This window comes from Armigeres subalbatus, chromosome 3 (assembly GCF_024139115.2).
Source record: "Armigeres subalbatus isolate Guangzhou_Male chromosome 3, GZ_Asu_2, whole genome shotgun sequence".
Lineage (NCBI taxonomy): Eukaryota > Metazoa > Arthropoda > Insecta > Diptera > Culicidae > Armigeres > Armigeres subalbatus.
In genome coordinates, this window is record NC_085141.1 from 80,006,246 (window position 1) to 80,024,348 (window position 18,103).

Consider the following 18,103-nt stretch of genomic DNA (forward strand, 5'->3'; position numbering starts at 1 on the left):
GTCTAGAATTTATTAAATATTTTGAAATTAACTTCCTATGCTGTAGGATCTGTCAAACACCGTCGATTGTATTCTTTTTTACTTGAAGTCGTCTATAGACTGTGGTCCTGAAAAGAGCCGAATAATTTTCAATAATTCTCCTTTCCACTCATGAAAGGAAAGGAAGAATTATGTGAGAAAATTTCACTTGAGCGTCGAATACGTCGAATACTATTTACAATAAAAATTTTATATTCTATTTGGGGACCACTGCTCGAATTACTGGTTGGTCCGAGAATGAGCAACGGACCTATCCTTACACTCACCAAAGCGTTCATGTAATGATTTCATCCCGGCAACCCTTTGGACCTTAGAAGATCGCGTCCTGAGGGGAGAGTTGAGGATCATCTTCAGGACCTTATTTTAAACTCGTTGGAATTTCAGATGAGAGTTTTGACGAAGTTCTTCCAGAATGACATGCCGTATTCGATCACAGGGAGGATGGTTTGTGGACAGCAAAATTATTCTTCAGACCTGGGACTTCGCAGTTTTGATACAAATCTTCTATCTTGTTTTGTTTAAAGCTGGCAATGTGACTACGATAAATATCACTCCCTGACACTACAGAGTTACGAGTTCAATGGTACAAGAAATCATAACTAATTGAAACAAAACAATTTAGTGTTGCAATTGTTTGTTTCATTTTCGATATAAGGGCAGCCTTTCAGGACTCACATGACTAGGACTAGCCATGAACGATACAATTCCCTTATTTCCATTACGAAGCAACTTCTGAGATGCCGAAATAATTTTTCATGCCAGCAATCAAACGTTTACGATTGAACAATCTAAGATAAGCTAGCACTACGAAGGACGAACACTTTTGGCAGCCATCAATTGCACTGCGACGTAGCGGCCATCCACTTGAAACGGCAACCCTGTACGTTCCTGGAATGAGTTAGTTTCCAGCTTCCGGCTGCACCAATTCGATCATGTGCCGTATGTATACTCATCAAGGAGTTACTGCTGTTGTCAACGGAATTTTCGCCTCACCCGTCCCAATGGAGCAGACAGACAGTAGAAGTGGCGACGACGCCGATGATCATGACGATGATGATTAAATATGGTGTGGTACGGTGGAGGCAGTAACGATGTCGACTAGGACAACGAAAAAGCGTGTGTGCAATGGTTCCTGGATTGCAGTACGGTATGGACGGAATCACAGCGACACACAGTGCGTAGAATGTGAGAATTTAAAGGGACGAAATTCATAGCACAATGATGTGATGGAAAAAGTAATACATTTGCGTAATTCAAATTTTTCATATTTTAAATTGTGTTGTGTGGATTGCCGTTTTGATTTTCTGATGGGTGTAGCTAGAGTAAAAAAAAGAAAATTTGACTATGTTAAGTGTTCTGCCCGAGCCAAGAGTATTGAATAATTTCTACCAGCGACTTAGATTCTTGAATTTGGAGTGTATTGAATGCTTTGATAACTATGGAAGAGTATTTAGAAAACTGAGCTAAAAGCTGACAATAAACTCATATGCCATAGACAATACATATTATGTGACTTGAAAGAAGAAGAAATTATACATCATACAACATCGACAATTATAAGCATATCTACCAAAATCATCACACTGTGCAACGATGACGACAACAACGAAAATTACAACGACATTTCTAAACGATTCAGCAGAACGAAGAACTTCCGACCGCGCCACTGATGATACTGGAGAAGCAAAACCAAGGGGGATGCAGGCAGACGACAGTTAGATGTGTGCTGAAGTTAGTCAGCGGCTGAGGTGGCCGCCCAAGAAGAGCAGGAGGGGGTATCTCGAGCAGCAAGAAAATCGATAACGATGGGTGGTGTGGACCCAACACGAAAGGATTCCGATCTCTGGCCTGAATTTTGGCGTAGTAGAGCAGTGCGGAGTGAACTATCGCTGCTAATTGCTATTGTGGATTGTTAAAATGAATAAATAAAATAAGATGAAAATGCAATTATGGAGCACTGTTACAAATTTCAGTATAGCATTTAACAATTATTGGCCTTTACCTGAAATAAATGCAACATTAAATTAAATACTTATTTTGTACATTTTTCAACATTTTTCGATTGGATGAAATGTTTTTTCTGCAGTCCATTAGTTTTGGTTAAAACATCCAAACAATAAATCCGTTTAATTCCACTACGTTTGAAATTAAAAAAAAATGTTTCAAATGGAAGATACTAAACTCGTCTTAGACGGTTGAATACATACATTCCACTAAAAAGAGCATAACATATTTTTTTCTGAATAAAAAAATGTGTAATTGGCATCAAAGATTTCACTACAATAAAACAAGTTATCAATTTGCTTTGAAGCTTTGTCCGCAAAATGATCAAGTCACATTAGACAGATATTTTCCAAGCAATAGGTATTGATTCTTTATAAAGGTTCTCCCAAACACACGCGAAGCGACTGTCACTATCTTTGGGCGACTACGATTCTGTCGCCGTTGGTAAGCGTCGACGGTCAGGTCAAATAAATAACAATGAAAACAATGAATTAAATAAGCTTTGCTGAGACTGACTGTACATGTCAATAGTTGCTACTCCGTGATTGATGACAACTGATGTAAATTGCACTACGATCCAAAGGAGGGAAATGTTAGTGTGTGGTTATTGTTGCTACTAGAGAGCGAGAAGACCGAGTTTTTTATTGGGTAGGGGTAGAATGGTAGATATACTGAACAATAGATCGATGATTCACCAAGGAAAGTGATACACAGTCGGTGCTACATTTTTGTTTAAATAGGAACGAGTCTGGAATTGAACCCACGAACTCCTGCTTGTAAGGCAGAAGCGATAGTCACTGCACCACCGAGCTCGTCACAACAAAAACAGTGAATTAAATAAGGTAAACAAAAACCACTCCGAAATTTTAAAGAAATAAATGTTTGTATTGACCTCATACACAACGTGTACCATATATTTCGAGCAGTTCTTCATAATAATTAACTCCAAGCTACTCTATGATTCGCTGCCCTGAAGAAGATTTTGGTAGCTCTCCAAACGCGGAAAGATAAACTTTTTGGATTTGGATTTTAATTGAGTGGATTCACAATTCCATTCCGTAGAGCCGGTTTGTTTGAAGTTCCGCTAGTCAGGTCTGGTTTGACTTCTTCACATACCAACATAAACCATATAATCGAAATTAATTTATTGGCTTTTTCCGGTGATAATTATACTACTCAAAGCGAAAGGTAGTAGATGAAAGTAATGAAGATACAGATTCGATTTAGGGCCGATGTCCACGTAGCGGTTTTTTTACGCAACGGGTACCTTGCGTGGACGCGGCGTGCACGCAGCTTGAAAAAACGCTACGTGGACATCGGCCTTTATACCGCAAGCGAACTGCAAGTGTGAAATGAATAGAAACTGAAGATTAGCAGAGGGCCATAATTTGAACAAGAGAACAAAAATTGTTGAAAACACGGGTATTCTGCCTAACGTCCACCCACGAACGGCTTGGAAAGTGACGTGGTGATCACTGTACCAAGACAGGCAAAATAACAGCGATTTCAACCCGCTAATATACTGTTCAGGAAGCGTAAACAGTTCTATTGATTCGTGACTTATTTTCAGAGATTCATACGAAAGCGCGCTATATCTCTTCACGCACTAGATCCATATAACCATATCGATCGCGACAAGGAAGGCAAAACAAGATTATAACATGATTGTAACAACATCAGTTATTTATAACAACCGTCGATATAATCGAGTTAAGATAAATTATTATCACATTTCTTCTTAACAAAATTATAACAGAATTAGTTATGTTTCATTGTTTTGTTAGAAAATTTAGGCAAATTTATAACAGCCTATGTTAGAAAAACTGTTGAACTCAGTAACACAATATGACATAAATTTGTTATTCTCTCCTGATTGGGATGTCAGGCCAATAATAAAACAGCATGAAAACTATGCAACATCACAATCCAGCAACGCAACAACATGGTTCGGATATGGACAAAAGTTAACTACGAGAACTATATTATCGAGAGGACTGGTAAAAGAATGTCATTACCGGGTGACACCTTCAGTAGCGCGCCACGCAGCACAAGGTGGAACTATGTGTTACATAGCACATTAACTTTCGTTTATTTAGATTACATCTAAACAGATTACACTGAATCAACAATTTGAAACCAGGTACATGGTTTGAGGCCACATCTCTCCATCATCTGTACCTGGTCCGTCCTCTCGCTCGCAGCGCTCCACACTTTCTTGTTCCAACCGGCGCTGAAGCGAAAATCATCTTTGCAGGGTTGCTGTCCGCCAAAGATGGTCATAAACACCCGTCTCCCAAATATCCCAAGTTCTTGCAAGTACTTCAGAAGCATGATATATTTGGTGCTTTGGTGCAAAAGGGTGTGAACCTTTTTGAACCTAGTTTCTTCTGGGGCCGTAGTAGGCCCGACTTCAGATCATGCACTTTCGTATTTCAAGATTTACATTATTATCAGCCGTTAGCTAGGCTCTAAGGTAGATGAATTCCTTAACCACCTTGATTGTATCCCCGTCTATCTAACACTGCTTCCCAAGCGGGCTCCGTTGCACTCGTTTTCCTCCCACTACCATGTACTTTGTCTTCGAAGCATTCATCAGCAGTCTGACTTTTTCTGCTTCACGTTTTTAGGCGGATGTACTAGAGTTTGTTCTGCTACCGGCAATGTCCATATCATGCGCGAAACAAACACCTCCTAGTGTAATAATGAACAACATGCACGAGGTTCCATCACTTTGCGAGATCCGAAGTGGACGGTTCGCCTGAAATCTACACAGTTTTGCACACCACCCATTGTTGCTTTTATCATTAGTTCTGTAAGTTTTCCGGAAGAGCTGTTTTCGTTCGTAATTTTTATACAGCAAAGAATTGAACATAACCGTGGAATACGGTTTCAGGAACAGTGGAGGAAATCCGTCCGTACCTGATCCTTTCTAGTCAAGCTAATCGATGGCTAACAAAACTTCATTTAGAGAGAACTGTGTGGCGCAAGGATTGATGTTGTACGAGGGAATATTCGCGAAACAATCCTGACAAAGAACTGGAGAAACATTGCGAAGAGGTTGGCAGCTTCATCATTTAAATTTTGGCAGATGATTTGCATTCCTTTAAAATTCTCATAAACGTGATGGATTCTGTTTCACGTTGGGTTCAATCTTTCTGAGTATATTATGCATGTTACGCAGCTCAGTGTTTGTTGGATGCAGAGTTGAACGATCATTGAAATGGTAAGCGAAGTGATCAATGCGGTTTTCAGGTGACCATTTCTTGTCGCTAACATCAATTAGTAATTCGTTTGAAGGATGATGACGGTCCACGCCTTCTTCTTCTTCTTATTGGCATTACATCCCCACACTGGGACAGAGCCGCCTCACAGCTTAGTGTTCATTAAGTACTTCCACAGTTATTAACGAGGTTTCTAAGCCAGTTCACCATTTTTGCATTCGTATATCATGAGGCTAACACGATGATACTTTTATGCCCAGGGAAGTCGAAACAATTTACAATCCGAAAATTGCCTAGACCGGCACCGGGAATCGAACCCAGCCACCCTCAGCATGGTCTTTGTAGCCGCGCGTCTTACCGCACGACTAGGGAGGGTCCACGCCATTCACGGTATTTTTTAAGGATTTACCGTACAATAGAGGTCCATTGTCGAGCGGCCGTCAACTAAATCGGCTTGATAACTTTCCACGATTTCATTCACTATTGGTGATAGACAACGGAAGATGATCTGGGATTTCACTTCGAAGGCGGCATTTAGGAGGGTGGTCGTACGAAAGTTCTCACATTCCAGTCTGTCGCCATTCTCCAAAAATTCCCTTCCGTCTATTCCTCCGGTAACAGTTCTGTTTCCCAGATTCGGACTATCAATCTGTGGAAACAAGTGGCCAGCTTTTCCGAACCCATCTCGATAAATTCAGTTCCGATACCATCCTTATGAGCTGCTTTACCGGTCTTAAGCTGTTGGCTGGTTAGTTTCCATCGTCTATTGAACTGACGCAATCATCTCTTCCGCTGCCTCCTGTTTTCTCAGCGTTATTCGATTGTTCCTTGAATCACTGGTTTTGATCACCTCACGTTCGTCCGTCAAGATGCTCCCATACTTATCGCTGTACATCTCGGCTCGCGACACGCAAACTTTGCAGGATGCAATGGACGTAGAGCTTCTGATAGAACTTGAGTATTTCTTGATAACGACACAGCTTATCCATCACTTTGTACTGTGCTTCTTCCGGGCGGCGTTTTTTCACGTCAAGAGCGAATCTGTCTACGTTTCCATCTATAGCGTTCCATGTTCTGTCGGGTTTTTTGCTGCAGTGCGATCGCCCACGCAACGCACTTCTCCACCAAAATCTATCTGAACTCTTCGTCGAACCAATCGTTCCGTCGACTTCGTCTCACAGCGCCGACATTGTTTTCCGCTGCGTCGTTGATCGCTGCTTTAATTGTACTCCAGCAGTCCTCAAAATGGATCCCATTGACCCCACCCTCCCTCTTCTGGTAACGCTGCTTCGGGATGCACCACGATACACAATGTGTGTATTACACATCGATAATGCCGGAGAAGCGCCATGTATCAATCAGAATGTGGTCGGTTTGTGAGACTGTCTGCTGTGGTGATCTCCAGGTGTGCGCATGGCCATATTCTTAAAGACGGAAACATCAATTAGTCGTAGGCCGATTTCGTTCGTCAGCCGGTGTGCGCTGAACCTTACAATAGTCGGTCTAAACTCCTCCTCCCGGCCAATCTGAGCGTTCAAATTTCTTATGATGATTTTTACGTCATTGTTTTGGCAGCTTTCGTACTCACGTTCGAGCTGCGCTTATAATGCGTCCTTATCATCATCAGTGCTTCCGGAGTGTGAGCTATGAACGATGATTATGCTGTGAAGAACCGACCTATAATCCTCAACCATCAGTCACGCGTCTCTTAATACATATCGCCCATCACTACGAAAGCTGCTCTCAGCTCGTGTGTCTATCATTATCAATTGAGATCGAATTCTGCAAATTAAAATTAAAATTATAGTCTGTATATAGACAATAAATCTAAACATTGTGCAGCAATGCAACTTATTTAGTAAATTTTCCGTTTCAGTTGATTTCATATTTTAAAATTGACTAAGTTTTTGTTAATCTTTCGCATTCCAGAAGTCCAGTTTATTACTCCCATATTCGGATCCATTCAATCCATCCAATAACGATATCCTACGAGCACTTTTCAATCTGAACGCTTGCATGCTTCAGGCTTCGCTCTTAGCCGGTGGACGAATCGTCCGTCAGATAATGAGATGCTCGAGAGCTTCCTCTTGAAAAACTCAATTGTGCCAACATCGATTCCCAAATGTTCAAACTCGGTCTGTCAGTTTGTTCTGAGAAGTTCACATCCATAAATGACGTCGCATTGCAAAAATGGTTGAAATAGTTTTTACATATTTCACGCCGAACTCTTTGTATTAGAATCAAATCCAGCGATAGGACAGCACAGATACAAAATCGTACTAAATATGTTACTTTATTCATGGTTTTACCCCCAAAACCTCATCTTCCGTATGCATTCGTTTCCATCGTACTCACAAAACCTACATAGTCCTTGGGAAAGGCCAAGACCAACTTTTCTTCGCAACGGCAATAACCTCTAGCGAACGGTTCAAGAGTTTCTTACTCGTATTCAAGCGTATCCTTACCACAGTGCATTCGATAATTGAATCTTTCTTGATTCATTTTAACAATGCCAAAAAATATATATAGTTAATTTCTTGATGACAAGGTTAGTATGCATCATTTTCGGAGTGTTACAAAGGAAACAGTGAAGAAGTATGCATTTTTTTCAATTGTGCGAAACTGTTAATTCTGTGGTCAACCTTTCTATTCTTCCAATGGCAATGCTACTAAAACACTGTACATGGGACAATCAGATAAATATTATTTCATTACACGTTGGTTCACGATGAAGGCGGACTGAAAGCGCCACGGCCGGGAAATGGAAAAGTGGTTTTTCAAGAGGGTATCCCAATGTTAAAGTATGTTGATTGTGAAGATACAGCTAGGACATTATTATCAGACTTATTTGTCCAAAATGATATTTTATTATCTCACCTCATTGATGTGTTTGTAGGTTTTGATAAGGTCCACACTCAGCTTCCGCAGCGGTGCCGTCGTTGGGTCTCGAAAATGCGATGGTATCCGGGCTTGCATCGCCCGGATGTCTGTCGATGATGTAGGACTTATCGAACGCTTAGGGGAAGGGAACAGAATAGATTGATGATTATCTTCTGTCGGCAGATAGAGAGTCAAGTGGGGACCTATTTACCTGATGTATATCACGATGAGCGGCAGGTAAGTGTTCTTCTGTAACCAGTCTTCCGTAAAGCGGCGCATGATGCCTTTGCCGCGTTGTGTCAGGAACATTTCCGGATGCATATTGTGCTGCTACTGTGAAAGAGAATAGTGAAAAAAAATGCAACGTTAATAAAAGTGGATGTTGCAATTCGTAACGATGCGATGGCAAGAATATTTATGTAATTGTAGTGAATTCTGGAATGATTCTGGAAATTAATGAATAAATTAACAACTCCTAAAGATGATTGAATTTGTATAAGCCTTTGCCTTCTCTTTCATTACTTCCCCCCACTATGGCATTGTCTCCTCTCGGCTTGATTGGGCACTTCCAAAGTTATTGAATACGAGATTTCTAAGCCAATTTTGCATTCACATATCACAAGGCTAACAAGGATATATGTATTCTCATGTCCATCAAAATCGACAAAATTTCCACGATCAAAAATTCCTCTTGAATTCGAATACAAAAAATTGTATAAAGCCGCATGAATCAAAAAGAATAAATCAATTTTAGTTTGTTCTTTTTTCTAACATGTATTATCAAGACTGTCAACTATTGTTGTCTTTGTTTTAGACAGGCATAGGATGAATATAAACGCTATAAGATGAAGGACTAGACCAGCAATCATGCAAACTATTTATATATTCTAGAGAAAAACTCTTCTAATGAAAAGTTCTAAACCACCATAAATCATAATTAGGATTACTTCCAAAACGCGAAACGAGATACTCCATCACGTCGCATGTATACAAACATCTGCTATCTCTTCGTGGTGCCTACCAATCATCAACAAAAACTCAACTGAGAACCTCACACCTCCACAACATAGCGTCGCCTTCGGACGTCGTTTTCGTCATCATCGCTCACGCACACCCTAAACGAGAACGTCGGTAACAGCAGCAGCAGCAGCAACAACAACAAAGCCATACAGCCAGCCACAGCAACGGCTGCAGACATAACCCAAGAAACCCCAGCTTAGAGATCGAAGTTCGTTAACCTTATTTCCGGTTCAATTATTTTTTATATTGCTATGCGCACATGTTGTGTTTTTGTGTGTACCGTTCTGATTGGTATTTCGGGGCTCATATATTCAAGTTTGCATGCTATGCGTGAGAATAATACACTTTGGTTTCGATACTTTTTTTCTCGGAATGCTATTTTTCTATTCGGCTTAGCTTGTAGAGAATAAAGAATGTTACCAAATACATCTTTTAGTACCGTATGGATTTGAAGCTAACAATTTCAGAATTTCATTGACTTTATTAAAGATACACAAAGAACAGAATTTCTTTTTTTGTGGTATCTTATCTATCTGGAGCTACATATTAGCTTGAATTGTTTAGACTGAACCTGCAGTGAAGTTTTGCTTCTAATAGGACCAATGCACAGTTGCGGCTACCAGTGAATAAATGGTTCAAAGTGGGACTATATTTCTCGGTGGCTCTACATTGCAACTTGAACTGGGCCTCCTTTTCTACTATGTTAAGGAGAGTTGTAGAAAAACCTTCGCACTAAAAGTTCACCATACAACACATTTTGAAATATAGCCTCTGGAATGAGTTATTGACAAACTACTAAATGATCGAACGCACATTACTAAATAATCGATAATATCCTTGATTGCAATTCAATCGCCATCTCCGGATTGTCAATCCCACACCTTTGCTTGAGGTTTAAAATCTTTTATACTAAATTTCTGAACGAATATGTTCATTACATTTCTATATTAGTTATTTATCATCAACGAGAAGATTAAGAAAAATCTATTGATTTTTAATGCTGCAGTGCTGTTAAGCTTAACTGATTTGTTCAGTCAGTCAATCTATGGTAGATACTGCTTGATTTATCAAACCAGATGTAAATTGCACTACGATCCATGTGAACAGAGATTGATATTTTTTATAACATATGATTGGCGCTTAAAAGCCAAACGTAAACAATGCCTTGTTTCGACAATTCTGAGTCTATGATGGCTCGTTCTGTTTGACTAAACGTAGAAGTGCACAGGGTTCTTTCACAAATTACGTAACGCTGAAGGGAGAGAAAGGGGGTCAAACCAAGCGTTACGACCCATATAAAAAAATTAAACCTTCCATACAAAAAATGTTACGAGGGGGAGGGTGGGGGTCCAAAATCACTAAATTTAGTGTTACGTAATTTTAGAAGGAACCCACATATCAGCAGCTCTCTAGTGCAGATCAATTGCTGCGCCGACCAAGTCTGCACAGTTAGTTAGAAAAGAAAAAGACTGTTAGTGGAGATGTGATCATTGCATGATTCACCGAAATGCCCTTGCTGGTAAGACTCGCAACCATTGCTAAAAGAGCTGGATACTGTTAAAAGAATCATGAACGATATCAAATCTAAAGCTCTCTGTTCAAAGAACTCTTCAAATAAATTAATGTAGATCACGAAGCCCTACTTTTTTACACTGCCGTACGTTGATTATCAAAAGATAATTCTTCTAAAAAAAATAGGGTAAAATCATTTGCTTGCCAATCTAAATGAAGAAGAATGGAAGTTCGTCTCGCTTACCTCACAGATATTTCTGATCAACTTAGCTCGCTGATCATGAAGTTACAGGCCAAGAAAACCAAACTGATTCACTTCGGGGACAATTTCGGATTCGTACAAAGGTTTAAGAATGGCGACGCGAAGTAAGTGTAGGAAATATTACAATAATGTTGTATGAACGGCAGTTTGTTTGAGGAAGAATCAACCTAACGGATGCAGACCTCAAATTGAAAATTATGGCACAACTTGTCTCACTGGAGCAGCAGATTGATCTATATTTTCTAGAGCTGGCTCGATGAAATTCTGAATGAGTTTTGGACATGCGAAATAGATAATCATCGCGTGAGTTAATTAGTGAAATACTATTGGCTTTTGTGTACACCAAGCGTATTCCGAAGCCGTGTTCCAAGCTTTGCAGATTCTAAAACCGTTTGCATTTACATACCTATGCGAGATTGAATTTTCAACACATCTCCAGATACATATTTTACATTCAGCGAGATACATATTGAACAATAAAGACGATTTTATATATGCTTTAACAAACACACAACCTCATCAGCTGGTATCACAAATGCCAGTGCAATAATCGCACAGAATGAATTAATGCTGGAAAATTTAATATTGAAGTGTGCAAATATGTTGCAATTAAATTACTATAAAATATATGTTTGTTCTTGATTTTAACATTACATTTTCAGGGGAGCGAGAGCAACTTGGCTAATCGTCAAGGCGGTCGCGACCCAAAAAGGTTGGGAACCACTGGTTTAGTGGTTGCTTGAACAAATAACGAATAGTTTCACGGAGTTTTTATTGTGATACAGCAATTTCCAGATTTTATCACTTCCCTATGGTAAATTTCGGGGTGATAGGAAATGAAAAATATGAATCAGTTTATGCCCTACAAAGGCAGAATGCGTGAACGGTACCCGTTATTTCCTGCCCAAAGGCCTACAATATTCTTGACAGGCACTCAAAAATTATTCATAATAAATCACAGGTGGTGACAAAATCGGGACAAAAACATTAGGGTCTCCAATTAGCCTTGCGAGCAAAGGCGTACACAGCAAATAATTTTTAAAATTCAACGACGTGTAAAATTGCAGCTCACTCCATCAAACGGATTAACATTCGATATTCAATTGAATTTGATTGAATTTTACAAGCAAGCACCGTTTAAATTTATTTCGATTTAAAAGAATAGTGGGATCGATTGAATGTTACGTTTATTTGCATGCTCCAAATATGTGCATGAAAATACATTTAAAATCACAACATATTTTTATCGGTGTAGGATTGCCGATTGAGATGGAGATGGCGAGTTCGTTTCTCTGTCTCTGGAATGGTGGAATGATTCCTAAGCATAGTGTATCCATTGTACCTGCCACACAAGATACATAATCATGTAATGGTAGCAGGGCTGGTAGCGACCATTGCCGCTCAAAATAGTGACTTTAGTGACCAAAGCTGACGAAAAAAGGGACCAAATAGTGACTTTCAGTTGCAGAAAAAGTGACCAAATAGTGACTTTAAGTTTCAGTTGCGATCTCGATGAGACTAAATTAAGCGTTTCTGAGTCAAGGGAGAATTTTTTTTCGTAATTTGTGGCGGAAACCATCTTTCACTCACCACTCTCTCATAACGAACTCAGAAAAGAAACGAAAATCGTTCTCGTTAACTTTTGCCCTCTCTTTTTATCCCAAGGATATTTTACTAAATATCAGTCAAAAGAAGGACTACTAAAAACTATGAGTAGTCCTGCGAGCAAACCAAACGTTTGCGCTACTGGAAGTGAGCAAAACATGGTTATTTATCACTCATAAGGCCTGTTTTTCTTCCCCGAAAAATGATTTTTTTTAACGTTATTAATGCGTGAGAATGAGTGAAAATTACAATCACTGGATAAGCTGAACACCTACTTTAGGAAGATGCAGATTTACTATAGGTTTATGAAGTTTTTGGATTTTTTAGTGCGAAAGGAACATCAGTACGGATCGTTTTGATAGAAAACGAAACAAAAATTATGAAAATTCAGTTACAACGAACCTGGGATTGAACGAATTGAAGAATCTTTCACATTTGTGCTATTTCAAATGTATAAATTATCATCACAATATATTTTAAAAAATTCCAAAATATTGATCGAAGTGGATGTTGGGAGGGAAAAACGGCCTTTATTTTCTCATGTTCTTACAGCAAAATTACTTTGGGGATCCCATACGTATTTAAAGTATCGCCTTTCAATTCGAATGCAGTGCAATCATAGATGCAACTATCATTATTTCGATTTGAAAATAAATATTTTTATTTTACCAAAATATCACGCGCTGGGAGTCATAACTTCGTTAATAACTCAACAGTCTGGTGCAAAATACAATCATCATTTATCACACCAAACCATTAAATCTTCGGTAAAGTACCGCAATTCGCTACAATGATAAAAGGAAAACATCGATGAAGAGCAGGTTTGTGATAAAACTTTTTTCTGTTATAAAAAAAACTGATAAACATGTTGATTTTAGGTATGCACTAAATAACAAGCCTTTCATCAACTATTGGGTTTCCTGAAGCACCAGGAAGAATATCTAAAATTGAAAAGATTAATCTGAACCGCCAATAGTGCAATTGATAGGGGAGACTGGGCAGACTTGATCCACTTTTCTCATTATCGATCTATCTCAGCGCATGCAATCTTCAAAATTTTGGGAAGTTTTATCCCATTTATATAATATCCATATCCTTTCCCGTCGAAAATTGCATCTTATTTTATTGTCTCAATCGATTCTTTGGCTTATTTAAGGTAAACTTTCTCTCTCTAGGCCTAGTTAGAGGATTTAGAGAGAGAGTTCTCAATCCTCTAACTAGGCCTATTTTAAGGCCTAACAAGCCTATTTTAAAAATCCAAAACAAAAGTTGAAAATCATAAGGGTTGTGTACAAGACACGACCGCCCGACGTAAACTACGTAAAACAGTTTGGTGAAATGAAGAATCTAGTGCCAGTGCAAGAATACATATTTGCAGCAGCTCTCTACAATACGCGCTCGTTATTCTGCTACGAACGGCAACGTAATTATGCTACGACGTCGTACTTTGAACAAATTCGTCTCGCCTCAATGGTGTCCATGAGAAGAATCGATTAATTCCCAATAATGCATCCCGAGCAGCACAATTCAGACAATAATGGTTGCCGCAACTTGATTGTGACTGAATCCGGTCACATATGAGTTGCAGTAACCAATATGGAACATGTGTGCTGCTAGGGATATTTCGAATCACTAACGACCACACGACCCACGCCATAGGCTGGAATAACAAAACCAAATAAGAATCTTGAAAGAATTAAACTTGACTGCCACTGAAGCCATCCATGCGAATACATATTTGTAGCATCTACCTCCGACGCGCGCTCGTGATTCTGCTACGGAGGCCAGACAACTTTATGGCGTCTCCAAGCGGTTGATTAGAGATGTCGTAAAATCTAGATTAACTGATTAGTAACTAATCGATTACTCTCGATTCTTGACGATTATTGATTCGATTCATCGTTGAGTAGTAATCGAATCAAAATTAATCGATTATCATAACGATGAATCGATTAATTGAAGTAATCGACATCTCAAGCTCTATCTGGTAAAAGGGCGAATGTCGCAAGAGAGAATTCTCTTCGTCGACTTCCCCTCTTTTGAAAAAAAGTAACATGCAGGGGATTTCTTTGTAGTTTATCACCTCAGAATGCAAGTTTGCATTGTTGTCTATCGTTTTGAGGTGATAAACCACAAAGAAATCCGCTGCTTGTCACTTTTATATAAAAGAGGGGAAGTCGACCAAGAGAATCCTCTCTTGCGACATTCGCCCTTATTCCAGATAGAGCTTGATCTAATAGTTGTCGTAAAATCCCTATTAATCGATTACTCTCGATTCTTGTCGATTATTGAATCGATTAATCGTTGGGAAGTAATCGATTAAAAATAAATCGATTATCATAACAAATAATCGATTAATCGAAGTAATCGATTAATTAGCGACATCTCTACCGATGCTGGGACCGCTCTCTGCGATATTTCAAATGAAATGCCACGCGCGCGGGGGAGAGCAGTTTTCTTATAACCAATAAAGATGGCTCATTAGTCCCTCCTCTTTGTTGTCCGGTATGACTGCAAATATTGTGTAACCGTCAAACACTCACCAAAGGGGCGTGGCTACAGATTCAACTTTATTGATTACAAGAAAGCAGCTCTCCCGCGCGCGCGAGCCATTTCGTTCGAGATGTCGTGGAGACCAGACCTTCGGCATCGGCGGAGCTCCTACCGGAAATGGTGTGGGTCGATGGGTGTGGGTCGCGCGGTTGTCGTCGTCAGCATCAACAGCACTCAGATGGAATTTTCTTGCGTGTCTACGATGGCGGCTATGGTGGTGTTTATTTCTGCAACGGTTGCGTCTGAAGTGTCATCAGTGAAAGCAGCTCTCAAGCCATAATTTGAGGCGAGACGAATTTTGATCAAAGTTCATATTAATCGCTTGGTGATGGCTGATAGTTTCCGTCGGTGGCGGAATCACGACCGTGCGTTAGGAACGCTACAAAAAATTATTCGCATGAATAGCATCAATACCAGTGAAATTTCCCCTCAAGATTATTATTTTAGTAGATAGACTGCTACTTGTTTCAGGTTTAATTTCCATCCATGCGAATACATTTTTGCAGCTTCTCCTTCTGACGCACGCTCTTCGTTCCCACCGATGGCGTAGGTAGCGCTCGTAACAGGATCGTTGCGACAAAGAATCCAACGATGGCAATCTGTTGCAGTGTAGCGGTAAAACCATAGAGCCAGCATCTGCATTTGAGTGAAATACTCTTGTGATATTCTGACTATCGAATGGTTGCTGTTGTGTTGGTGATTAGGAATCCGCATGATCTGAAATCTGTCCTTTTCAGGGCATTAAATTTTTCATTTGAGGAATTTGGTTTGACTGAGAGTAAATTCATGAGATTGTTGCAATAAATCGGCAGTAGTAACGCAAAAATTCATATAATTCAATCCATCATTCGACTTCTGCAGAGTAAGTGATTAAAAATCCATCGAAATATAAAGACGCTATTAGCGTTTGAAATCTATCCTAATTTCGCGACGGTCTCGAATTTGGAAATTTCCGTTTTACATCCTGTATCCGAGTCTTCCCCTTAGACGTAGTTTACGTCAAAAAAATATTTCAACTCAACCTTCCTCCCAAACATAATGGTGGTCCTGAAAAGAACCGATTCATTTCCACTTATGTGCCTCATCAACAGCACGACGTTGATTGCCAGATTCAACGATGCTGTTGGGAACACGGATGTAAAGATGTATTACTGTTGCCACCACCACCTGACGAAAAATTTCATCCGCATCATTACTCATAAATCTCAATCAACGAGCCCTCCCGTGCGAACGAAATCGTCCGTTCTCCGTGACATGCAGAATGAAAATGACGCGCGCACGCGAAACGCGGGGCTTTTCATACACAGGGAAAACGAAGCAGTGGATCAAAAGGCCCGTACGTTACTGCAATCTGATGTCCGTGTTGGGGATTTATGAACGGGATTGAATTTTTCACCCGGTTTGGAAAGAAATAACATTATCAATAGTTTAACGTTGATAATCAATAGTATCAATAGAATTGGCAAATTGCTGGAGAGTTTCCGAATCGATTGATAAGCAAATGTCGAAAATCCATCGAAAGATAAAGACGCTATTACCGTTTGAAATCTTACATGATTTCGTGACGGTCCCCAATTTGGAAATTTTCATTTTGCACCCTGTATCTGAGGCTTCCCCTTAGACGTAGTTTACGTCAAAAAATGCTGCACATGTGAACCGGTCTGAAAAATTCACCCGCTATTCGGGTGTTCGGGTTCGTTAGTGCGAATGTTAGTTAGCCCAATCTTGAAAAACAACGTTTTTTAAATATTTTGTTTTAAATTTAAAAAAATACTTAGAGGCGTCAAAAAATACGGGTTCTTTGGGAAAGTTGACTTTAGATAAAATAAGGAATCGATTTAGCAAGTTAAAAATTTTGACGGGAAAGGTCAATCAGCTACTGGTGAAATGCCAATAAGAGCAGCGAGTAGTATGGCTGGCGAAGTTTCAGAGCGGTCATTTTTCCAAGATCCGTAATTTCATTTCCGCCATGAACAAAGCATCATCCGACTTATACAAAGAGCTTCATTCAAAAATAGTCAATAGTTTCAAAATAGTTGAAAATAGTGACTTTTTGCGAGAAAAAGTGACTTTAGTGACTTGAGGTCGAAAATAGGGACTTTTTAGTGACTTGCCCGAAAAAAGTGACCAAGTCACTAAAAAGTGACCCGCTACCAGGCCTGTGGTAGGCATACAAAAGCTTTCAATCATTCATTACCACAGGAAATGCTAAAAGAATAGTCGAAAAGCAGATCAAGTTTCATTTGGAATGTAGAGCAATAGAAAAAGAAGAATACGAGATAAAATAGGAGTAGACAAAATCGGGTTACTACTGTGTATGTGTGATCTATATGGGACGCAATAGTACTTTTTGCACTTTAAAGACATGTATCATTTTAAAGATACGTTGCAATATTTAGTTTAAAAGTTGATAATAAACAATATACAGGGGTTAGACAAAAAGGCTGAGATAGGCAAAATTTTGTCAAAGTTCAATTCAGCATAACTTTGTGTAGAATGATCCGATTTTGATAAAATTGGGACCATTAGACGCGGAAACTCTTCTAGTATGTTATGAAAACTCTTATGTGAATATGTACGTTATGTGGAAGATATTGATTTGGAAAATGTATTGGAGGTAACCACTTTCCCTTCGATGGGACTCGAACCCATGACCCTACAGTACGCTAGACTGGTGCTTTAACCAACTAAGCTACGAAGGACCTCCGTCGGCCTTCGCAACCTAGAGGCTACTGAACGAGCTCGAAATTCCCAAATTGGACGCATAGTCAAATCACTCGCAATCCATTTCTCAAGCCAATACTTCCACATGTGTATTGTACACGTCCACATTAGAGGAGCGTGAGTATTTAGAATGTCTGGCGGCTATATACATTCTTCATCAGCAACTGTACTGTTCAAGTGAGGTTGTGTAAGCTCACGCTCCTCTAATGTGGACGTGTACAATACACATGTGGAAGTATTGGCTTGAGAAATGGATTGCGAGTGATTTGACTATGCGTCCAAT

General features: G+C 39.5%; 1 protein-coding gene across 4 annotated transcripts in view; it reads right to left on the bottom strand.

Annotated features, from left to right (window-relative positions):
- LOC134227828 (dual specificity tyrosine-phosphorylation-regulated kinase 1B) overlaps positions 1–18,103 on the bottom strand; it is a 173,859-nt gene that overhangs the window by 20,615 nt on the left and 135,141 nt on the right. For 3 of the 4 annotated variants that reach the window (XM_062709506.1, XM_062709507.1, XM_062709508.1), the window contains 2 exons: positions 8,356–8,477; positions 8,142–8,279 (listed from right to left, as the gene is read on the bottom strand). In XM_062709506.1, coding sequence (XP_062565490.1) covers positions 8,142–8,279; positions 8,356–8,477 — 260 coding nt within the window. Of the gene's footprint in view, positions 1–8,141; positions 8,280–8,355; positions 8,478–9,091; positions 9,135–18,103 lie in introns of those variants that run through there. The other variant, XM_062709509.1, reaches the window with a different exon arrangement.